At 40.0% G+C, this 11046-nt stretch overlaps 1 protein-coding gene across 2 annotated transcripts in view; it reads right to left on the reverse strand.

Annotated features, from left to right (window-relative positions):
- Positions 1-11046, reverse strand: part of PIP4K2B (phosphatidylinositol-5-phosphate 4-kinase type 2 beta) — a 196799-nt gene that overhangs the window by 131863 nt on the left and 53890 nt on the right. For both annotated transcript variants that reach the window (XR_016313649.1, XM_089683945.1), the window contains exons 3-6: positions 10608-10704; positions 8803-8955; positions 6567-6713; positions 6443-6481 (exon numbers count right to left, since the gene is read on the reverse strand). Coding sequence is in view for 1 of the 2 variants with exons in the window: in XM_089683945.1 (XP_089540071.1) it covers positions 6443-6481; positions 6567-6713; positions 8803-8955; positions 10608-10704 (436 nt within the window). In the remaining variant the exon portion in view is untranslated. The remainder of the gene's footprint in view (positions 1-6442; positions 6482-6566; positions 6714-8802; positions 8956-10607; positions 10705-11046) is intronic.

Here is an 11046-nt window from a genome sequence, read left to right on the forward strand (position 1 = left end):
AGGGCTTGTAAATGAACTACAAGGGCACTCATCAGCCCTCTCACAGCTCATTCAGAACTACAAGCTGTCTGCCACGGTGGCTAATGCTACTTGTAGTTAATTAACTCAAGAGGAAACTGTGAATAAATTATGTAGCCATGTGGGGGAAGCCCCATATGGCCATGCGGTTTTTGAATTGTTACAGCGGGCGCTGGAAGAAGGTCCCCCACCTCACTTTCATGGGGGGGAAATCAGGGGGGGAGGTGGCAGGAACTGAAACATGTTAAATGATCCACCGTAACTGTGGGCGGAACATGTAACATGTTCCAAAAGGTGAACTTATCCTTTAAAGACTTGAAGATAAAATTTCTATTTTTAAGTGGTCCCCCTCACACATAAGATACTTAGGCACCAACATATCCTCTGACCTCAACAGACTCTGAACTTACACAATTTTAAGACCCTTAGGCAACACATCAAAAGTGATCTTACCAACTGGCAACAGGGCAAAGTAACGTAATTCAGGAGTTATACTATCCTTAAAATGAATGACCTACCCAGGTTGACATTACCCTTTCAAACACTGCCAATATCCTTACCACCAAACCTTCTCAGAGACCTGTGTACAACTTCCTTACATTTTTTTGTGGGCTAAAAGTAGAGCAAGAATCAAATTCCACATCCTCTATCTAAACTTAGTGACGGTATTTTTCCAGACCCACTCAGATACTATTACGTTTTGCACCTGGCAAAAATCCTAGATTGATGCTCCTCATGTTCTAAAAAACTATGGGTATACATTGAACAGAAATTCACACCTGTTTTCCTACAATGACGTCAGTGAAACCCTGACCAGCTTCCACCAGAACTCAAATCTCATCCTTTGATTGCGCCTACTTGAGCAGTGGTTCTTAAGATCTTCCAAACAACTAAAGATCTTTTTGATTCCAGTCCCACTCACACCAATCCTGGGCTTCCCCATTTTAATCCCGGGACACTCAGATGCCAATTTTGTTTTTATTTAACCCACTCGTGTGTTACTAACTCTTCACTTCACTAGGGGAGAGGATTTCCACTCATATCAATGACTTAAAATTCAATTTGGCTTTTCCTTGAAAGATTGGTGTGTGCACTCCATCTATGTAATTTTCTCTGCTCCATACCTCTGGGTGACAGGGTATTTCAAGACACCACTGCATTTGAAAAGTAAGGTCTAGAATCTTTCACCCCCAAAGACGCACCCTTTCAACCTTACAAGATGTAGCCCCTAGCTCTCCCCAACTGTTCTTTATACAGGAAAAGAATAAGCTGATTATACCGACACACAAAATCCGACTGATTGCATCGTTCTAGTGCACAAAGCACCAGCATTTCCTTCAAAATTTTCACTGTGTGGAACTGTACTCAGTTTGGGTCTCTGAGAGTTTCTTAGGAAAAAAAAAAAATGAAATAAAAAACATTCGTGTGGCTTGTGTCTAAAGTTAAAAAGCCATGAAAAAACAAATGAAGGAACACTATCATTTGAAATTTACAAAGAATGTAACAAAATATGCAAGAAAGAAATCAAGGCTGCAAAAATTCAAAATGAACAATAGGTTGTAAAAGAATAAGACAAACCCCCCAAAATTCTTTAAAGGTTATAAGTGGTCACAGCATACAGTTAATTTTGACAATCCAATATAAGATTACTTGAAATGTCTCCTTTTATGTTCTGGGTACTGTCTGCCAATCCCTTTCCACAAATTCCTGGGTTCCCTGCATGGTTTGCCATTTCACCTCTGCAGTTTTCTTTTAATTTCTAAATATCCCATGACACCTTGCTGCTAGCAAGCAGTAATTCCTATACTCATTCCGCTTCCTGAAACGCTTCCTTTCAGCAGCTCAGTAGTACAGAAGGCAGACTCTGAATTCTGTGACACAGCAGTGTATACGCACAGGACATAGTGATTATGTGTCTCAGAATTCAAGGAGATAAAAACAATTTCATGATAATTCAGATTAATAGGAGTAGACTAGAAATAACTGAAATACAGTGAAAAAATGAATGTACAGTGGGGATCGAAAGTTTGGGCACCCCAGCTAAAAATTTGTATTAATGTGCATAAAGAAGCCAAGGAAAGATGGAAAAATCTCCAAAAGGCATCAAATTACAGATTAGACATTCTTATAATATGTCAACAAAAGTTAGATTTTATTTCCATCATTTACACTTTCAACATAACAGAAAACAAAAAAATGGCGTCTGCAAAAGTTTGGGCACCCTGCAGAATTTATAGCATGCACTGCCCCCCTTGCCAAACTGAGACCTGCCAGTGTCATGGATTGTTCTCAATCATCGTCTGGGAAGACCAGGTGATGTCAATCTCAAAGGTTTTAAATGCCCAGACTCATCTGACCATGCCCCAACAATCAGCACCATGGGTTCTTCTAAGCAGTTGTCTAGAAAACTGAAACTGAAAATAGTTGACGCTCACAAAGCTGGAGAAGGCTATAAGAAGATAGCAAAGCGTTTTCAGATGTCAATATCCTCTGTTCGGAATGTAATTAAGAAATGGCAGTCATCAGGAACAGTGGAAGTTAAAGCAAGATCTGGAAGACCAAGAAAAATATCAGACAGAACAGCTCGCAGGATTGTGAGAAAAACAATTCAAAACCCACGTTTGACTGCACGATCCCTCCAGAAAGATCTGGCAGACACTGGAGTTGTGGTACACTATTCTACTATAAAGAGATACTTGTACAAATATGGTCTTCATGGAAGAGTCATGAGAAGAAAACCTCTTCTACGTCCTCACCACAAAAATCATCGTGTGAACTTTGCAAATGAACATATAGACAAGCCTGATGCATTTTGGAAACAAGTTCTGTGGACCGATGAGGTTAAAATTGAACTTTTTGGCCGGAATGAGCAAAGGTACGTTTGGAGAAGAAGGGGCACAGAATTTAATGAAAAGAACCTCTGTCCAACTGTTAAGCATGGGGTTGGATCAATCATGCTTTGGGGTTGTGTTGCAGCCAGTGGCACAGGGAACATCTCACGAGTAGAAGGAAAAATGGTTTCAATAAAATTTCAGCAAATTTTGGATGGTAACTTGATGCCATCTGTGAAAAAGCTGAAGTTAAAGAGAGGATGGCTTCTACAAATGGATAATGATCCTAAACACATCTCGAAATCCACGGGGGATTACATCAAGAAGCGTAAACTGAAGGTTTTGCCATGGCCTTCACAATCTCCTGACCTCTACATAATTGAAAATCTATGGATAGACCTTAAAAGAGCAGTGCGTGACAGACAGCCCAGAAATCTCAAAGAACTGGAAGACTTTTGTAAGGAAGAATGGGCAAAGATACCTCAAACAAGAATTGAAAGACTCTTGGCTGGCTACAAAAAGCATTTACAAGCTGTGATACTTGCCAAAAGGGGGCAGTACAAGATATTAACTCTGCAGGGCGCCCAAACTTTTGCAGATGCCATTTTTGTGTTTTCTGTTATTTTGAAAATGTAAATGATGGTAATAAAATCTAACTTTTGTTGACATATTATAAGAATGTCGAATCTGTAATTTGATGCCTTTTGGAGATTTTTCTATCTTTCCTTGGCTTCTTTATGCACATTAATACAAATTTTTAGCTGGGGTGCCCAAACTTTCGATCCCCACTGTATGACTACATTTTAACCAGGGGTACACTTTAAGTAAAATGGTCTGATGCAAGATGTAGGCTCTAAACAAGATAACTCAAATTAGTTGGTGACTAGGGACAAAGAGGAGGCAAATGTATCAAATAACTTTTTCAGCTCTGTGTATATAAAGGAAAATGGGGGAGCTCAAATCTACAATGGCGATAGTGTTGAGATAGCCCCAAAAGAACCAACGGCCTGAAATGCATATGGTCCTGAAACATCTGGAAAAGATAAAAGGCGACTAAAGCATCAGGACCAGTTGGCTTACACACACGAGCTGAGGTCTTTTTTGAAACCATGATTTCTAATTTTTAGACAATTTTGATGACTCAATACTCTGGCGCAAGGCTAATGTGGTCCCTATATTTATCTTGAAGAAAGGGATCAAATTCTTCATTAGTAACTACAGTTGCGTTAATTTAGCATCTCATCTGGAAGATACAAGATAGTCACAAAAGTTATCAAACAAATTTGCTTTGTTATAATGAGAAAGTAAGCCAAAACTTAGACAAAGGCATGGCTGTGAATATAACATACTTAGACTTTGCAAAAGCTTTTGACAGTTTCCCAGACATGGCTAACATGAAATTTAAAGTCTATATGCTTTGAAAATCCAGTGTGTAAATGGATAAGAAACTAGGTAAAAGACTGCATTCAGAGAGTAGGGATTACTACAGAGCTGAGCGCTGTGCAAGAGTAAAAGAGAGCCAATGGTTCATGTTTAGGTCGTGAACTAAGCCAGGATAGCTCTTTCGTGAGCTTTCGAGAGGAGGGGACAGTTATATCACCAGCTGAAACATCCGACTACCTTGGTGGATTGGAAAGATTATTTGTCCCTACCGAAGTAAACTAAGACCATGCTTTATAGGGGTTTTTTTTGTGCCTTCCTCTGGATCAACAATAGCTAAAGGTTTCTATACATGGGGTTTTATTTCTTCAATCATTTTTTTCTATTTATAAACTGTATATTCACTGCGCAAATGAGATCTGAAAATGTATATTAAAAAAAAAAAAAAAGTAAAAATATCGAACGCCAGAAAAAATGCATAATAAATCACTCACCTAAGTCAATAAATGAATGCATAGAATGTGTAAGCATGCAGCTACCCTAATAGTGAATAATGCAATAATCACTTCATGAAACAATGATGATTAAAAGCATCAAAAAATAAATTTATATACATAAATACACTAGCAGAGTGAAAATATAACACAAAATATAACACTGTAAATATACACAAATATTTACATCATTTGACATAAGTCCATCAACTGAAAAATAAAAAATTGTGATGAAGTGCAAAGTCCTTATTGATCCACTGAAATCACCACCACACAACGTATTCTGTAATGAGGCATCCACCTTACATTCCCCGCTGGAAGTGACCTATCACTCGCGAGCAGGATTGGGTGAGACGCTCGCTTTATGCGATATACAGATACCCTTAACGGTTATTGTGGATATTATCATTATACAGTATTTATAAAGCGCCAATAGTTCGCTCAGTGCTGTACATTACAAATGGGGACAGAACATGTGACAGAATAACAATACAATGCAAAACATGAGGGAATAGAGGGCCCTGCTCTTTTGAGCTTACAGTCTAGGAGGGAGGGGATGGTGGCACAGGAGGAGATAGCTGTGGGGAATGGGGTGGTATTTTGACATGCATTCATTTATTTCACAGTGTAATAGTTTGGGCGATGACCCGCCATCATATCAGTCTCGAATTGATAAAGGGCTTGTTGACTGATGATCTGCACTACGCGGACACTCACCACAAGCGCTATTGCTTATCAGGTTTGGATGGGCCACGATATCTGGTGAGTGCTACTGAATTGGGGGAGGTTTTCCTCTGGAGCATGTGGTGATATGAGTGCACTTTAATCAATTATTGTTATGTTGTTCATGTGGTGATTTTGGTGGATAAATAACCACAATTTTCATTTTTCAGTTGATGGACTTATGTCAAATGATTTAAAAATTTGTGTATATTTACAGTGTTATATTTTGTGTTATAGTTTCACTCTATTTGTTCAACAACATGAACTTAACCTAAGTAATTAGGTGGCAGGGTAACCTGACTATTTCCTGTGTCCTTCAATAGACAAGGAAAAAAAATAATCAGTGACAAAATCAAGCAGAGATCTACATTTGTCAATTGGATGTAAAAGGTGTTATATAAAAAAGGTGCATACAGGTGTTGTAGATCTAAGCCTGATTTTGTCATGAACTGCAGTATATATCATTTATGTTGTTACTTTGAGAGTTCATTCTACTGTGAGCTTGTGGGACTGATCCAAGACATTTAGTCCTTGACATAGCTGCAGTACAGCTGAACTGCTTATCTGCACAAACCTAAGTACTCTAACTTTGTAACACTAAACACTGTGCTACAGATTTAACATTGAATTGTGGTGCATTATCCTTTGTTGAATTATTCTTAGACAGTAGGGTTGGAGTACAACCAATGTGCGCTCTGTAACAGGAGCTGCTCTCTAGATGTGATCTGCATGTTTGACTGTCACTTTAACAGCTGATCTTGTTCTGTGTATCCAAAGTGCTGACTGCGCTAGCCCCTGTGGGAGGCATGGAGGTCAAACTGTCTACAATCCTAGTGAGAGATTAGAATATCAGCTATCAGGGATTGCCCTTGTTAAAGTACAATAATATGCATGTACCCCATCTGCAAAGTTGCAGCAGTGACTTTGGAGTCAGGAGGAGTGATCTCCTGCAAACATTGCATAGTACTTCTCAGGTATGTAACCACTGAAGCCTACCTTTTCCTTATCACTGGCTTCTCTGCACACAGTAGAACCCTGGAACAAAATGTAAAAAGGAAAATTAGAGGGCCACAATACTTCCAGCACAGAGGAGTTAGTAATTATAATAGTGGCACTATACCTTTAAGTCATATTTGCGGTGAACCCCAAGACGGTGGCTGAACACATTCCTTGTGACAACCATGTAGGTCTCAACCCCATCAACTGTTAGCCGGTACATGCCAAGAAACTGAGGAAGCAGAGTGTTACCATGGCACTCCACTATAAACTGTTATAAAAGAAATAAGAAAAAGGTCACTATTTTATGTCCAATTTAAAAATGTCTAGCATACCAACGGATACACAACCATTCTGAAAGCCTGTTACTAAGAACCCACTTCTCACACCTTGCTGTAAGTTATCATCTAGTCCAAAACCTACTTTACCTATTAAGGCTAGGTTCACATCTGTGCAGGTGGTTCCCGCACCTGTTCCCACAGCCGCAACCACTCATATAAGAAAAATGAAGGTGTGTGTGTGTGTGGGTGCCAATAATCATGCACTGTTTCTGTGCACACTGATTCCAGAATTCCAATGAATGGGCTGCTGTGCCTGTGCAAAATGTAGCTTACAGAGCTGAATCAAAACAGACCTAGCCTTAGGGGACCAAAAGCATACCCGGCTTCCCCTTTAGTTTTTTTTCTTTTAAAATATGATTAAAGAGAGCTCACACCAGATTGTTCAGGCTATTTATTAAAATAAAATATAGTGTCAAAAACTCACCAACGCCTCTATACTGCCTGCAAATGGAGGACATGATGCAGCTGGACCTCACTCACAAAAGAAATATAGCACACATTCTTCATGTGTATGAGTCATGTGTATCTTTAATATGTATTGAATGGTGATATTATAGTGTTTTAATTATACGAGCAGAGGTGTGGTTCTATAGAAAAGTTATGCAATAAACAGTATAAAGTTTTTTTTAATACTGAGAATTTGGCTGAGGTAATTTGTATCTGAAATTATGAAAAGACCTGCAATAGTGATCTATTGCTGGCTGCAGTCAGGCAGCAACATATCACTATATCAATGTTCTACTGTTGCAGGGAGAAAATGGATGGAGCTGTAGCAGCTCTGAGATCTCAATGTCAAGGGGACCACTGCATACGCTCCATTTTTTCTCCACTTTTTTCTTCACAAATTCCAAAAAAAGAAGAGAGCGCATCAGATTATGCGGAACATAACTGATTTAATAAATAAGATAAAAACAGGATAAATTGTGTATCACAGGCTGTAGCTCCTGAAGAATCCCATTAAAACTCAGTGTCAAAGAGCTTTCCAGCTCCTCTATACTGCTTACAAAGAAGAGCAGCTGGATCTTACATTCACAAGAAAAATAGAACTTAGGATGCTTACAGCCGTGTATCTTTGCAATGTACTAAATGCCAGAGGGTCAGTTAGTTCAAAGCCGAAGTGCCATTACTATCTCATGCCACAAGAATGCTTCAAAGTGATGCACTAGCAGTGCGTAGCTAGAATGAGGTAGCCAGAATGTGGCCTTCAAAGCCGTCAAAGAGCCATCACTTGTGTATACACAAGGTTGCAACATCCTTTAGCTGGCTGCTAGAAGCCATATTTGGCAATCATCTCGAATTCAACACCACTTGGCTGTCATTAATTTTTTTTTTTTTTTTTTTTTTTTTTAAATAGGACCAGCTGTGGGATTATAGCGGTCAAATCTCCCCATGGTTTGTGCAAAGAGGACACAGACACAGCCCGCTGTTCTGTATGCAGTGGTCGGATGTAAACAGACTGCCTGTCCATTTACATCCGTTATCCGATTGCCGGATGGGGGATGAATTTCCCATCCATCTATTTTTGGCGGATTGGATGCAGGCGGATGTAAACAGACATGTTGTTTACATCCACCTCCCCATAGAGAACAATGCGTGTCCTGCCTGTCCATTTTATAGGCGATCCAATCAGCTCGGACGTGTGAAAGGGCCCCTAAGCTAGCCTAAAAAAGGATTGCTTGTTTCAGGTACAAAGAGCTTCATTTTAACCTCTTCACGCCGGCAGCACACAAATGTGCGGCCTCCCGGCGTCTGGGCCTAGACGGCGAGCGGTCGCACATTTAACAAATAACATTTAACAAACAAAAAACATATGTGCTGAGAGCGTGCACATGTTCGGTACTCACGGAAAGGTCCCGGTGTGATCTTTCGAACGGGACCTTTCCCGATCATGTGACCGCCGTGATGACCCGTCACGGCAGTCACATGATCCCTAAACCCCGCCCCCCAGCTTCTGAAACTCTTAAAGGGCCGGGAGGCCCTGGCAGAAAGGGGTTAAGAAAATTTAACAAAAGCATCTACCTGGTGGTATTTCTTCAGAATATTGTGCATCTCAGCAACATCTTCACCAGATATCGTCTTTATAATAAACCTCCGGTCAAATGTAGTAAGAAATCGAGATCCAAACCGTCCCTGGTTTTCACTGTTTACAGGAGCACTGCGGGTCAAAGAGTTCTGAGAACGCAATAACCAGAAATAACGCATTAAGGGAATGCATACTTCAAAATACAGGTGAAACTCGAAAAATTAGAATATCGTGCAAAAGTTCATTTATTTCAGTAATGCAACTTAAAAGGTAAAACTAATATATGCAATAGACTCATTACATGCAAAGCAAGATAGTTCAAGCCGTGATTTGTCATAATTGTGATGATTATGGCTTACAGCTCATGAAAACCCCAAATCCACAATCTCAGATAATTAGAATATTACATGCAATGAATAAAACAAGGATTGTACATAGAACAATATCGGACCTCTGAAAAGGTTTGGGCCCCTTTTGCAGCAATTACTGCCTCAATGCGGCGTGGCATGGAAGCTATTAGCCTGTGGCACTGCTGAGGTGTTATGGAAGACTAGGATGCTTCAATAGCAGCCTTCAGCTCTTCTGCATTGTTCGGTCTCATCTTTCTCTTGGCAATGTCCCATAGAGAAGGTCAGGCGAGTTTGCTGGCCAATCAAGCACAGTAATCCCACGGTCATTGAACCAGGTGTTGGTACTTTTGGCAGTGTGGGCAGGTGCCAAGTCCTGCTGGAAAATGAAGTCAGCATTCCCATAAAGCTCGTCTGCGGAAGGAAGCATGAAGTGCTCCAAAATCTCCTGGTAGACGGCTGCGTTGACCCTGGACTTAATGAAGCACAGTGGACCAACACCAGCAGCTGACATGGCTCCCCAAATCAACACAGACTGTGGAAACTTCACACTGGACTTCAAGCATCTTGCAGCGTGTGCCTCTCCATTCTTCCTCCATACTCTGGGTCCTTGGTTTCCAAATGAGATGCAAAAGTTGCACTCATCAGAAAAGAGGACTTTGGACCACTGAGCAACAGACCAGATCTGTTTTTTTTTTTAGCCCAGGTAAGACGCTTCTGACTTTGTTGTTCAGGAGCGGCTTGACAAGAGGAATACGACATTTGTAGCCCATGTCCAGGATCTGTCTGTGTGGTTGCGGCTCTTGATGCACTGACTCCAGCCTCAGTCCACTCCTTGTGAAAGTCCCCAACACTTTTGAAAAGCCTTTTCCTGACAATCCTCTCCAGGCTGCGGTCATCCCTGCTGCTTGGGTGCCTTTTTCTTCCACACTTTTCCCTTCCACATAACTTTCTATTAATGTGCTTTGATACAGCACTTTAGGAACATCAAACTTCTTTTGCAATTACCTTTTGAGGCTTTCCCTCCTTATAATGTCAATGATGGTTTTCTGCACAATTGTCAGATCAGCAGTCTCTCCCATGATTGTGATTCCTACTAAACCAGACTGAGAGACCATTTAAAGGCTCAGGAACCCTTTGCAGGTGCTATGGCTTAATTAGCTGATTAGAGTGGGACACTTTGAGCCTAGAATATTGCACCTTTTCACAATATTCTAATTTTCTGAGATTGTGGATTTGGGGTTTTCATGAGCTGTAAGCCATAATCATCACAATTATGACAAATCACGGCTTGAACTATCTTGCTTTGCATGTAATGAGTCTATCTCATATATTAGTTTCACCTTTTAAGTTGCATTACTGAAATAAATGAACTTTTGCACGATATTCTAATTTTTCGAGTTTCACCTGAAGTTTCCAAAAGCAAACAATCATTAATATTCCTACCCATGTACCTGATAATCCTGATCATCGATCCCAAACCTCTCTCTTAAATTTCTGAACACCATGGGACAATATTCCTTAAACTTGAAACGACTTGGGAGATTCTCCCTGAGGGAATTAAAAACAAAAAATAAAACTTTCCCTTCAAGATTTTCATCATAATAAAAACATACATTAATTTCAAGTCAAGTGGACTTCTCATGTGACACACAATATATGCTGGATTTAGTTTAAAAAAAAAAAAAAAAAAATGCATTCCAAAAAAAAAAAAACCCACCGTTTTTATTTTAAATGCCTTCCCACATAAAGTATATGCCAGTACTGCACAACAGTCATCTGGTAGAAAAATAAAAAGGTGATCCAATTAACTTCATTATGTTGCTTTTCAACATTTGGCTTCATAAACCAGAAGCTGGATAAACAGGTCACATTTATAGCTGAACTCCAAGC

This window comes from Staurois parvus, unplaced genomic scaffold (genome assembly GCF_062004578.1).
Source record: "Staurois parvus isolate SC_StPar_1 unplaced genomic scaffold, SC_StPar_1.0 ptg000328l, whole genome shotgun sequence".
NCBI lineage: Eukaryota > Metazoa > Chordata > Amphibia > Anura > Ranidae > Staurois > Staurois parvus.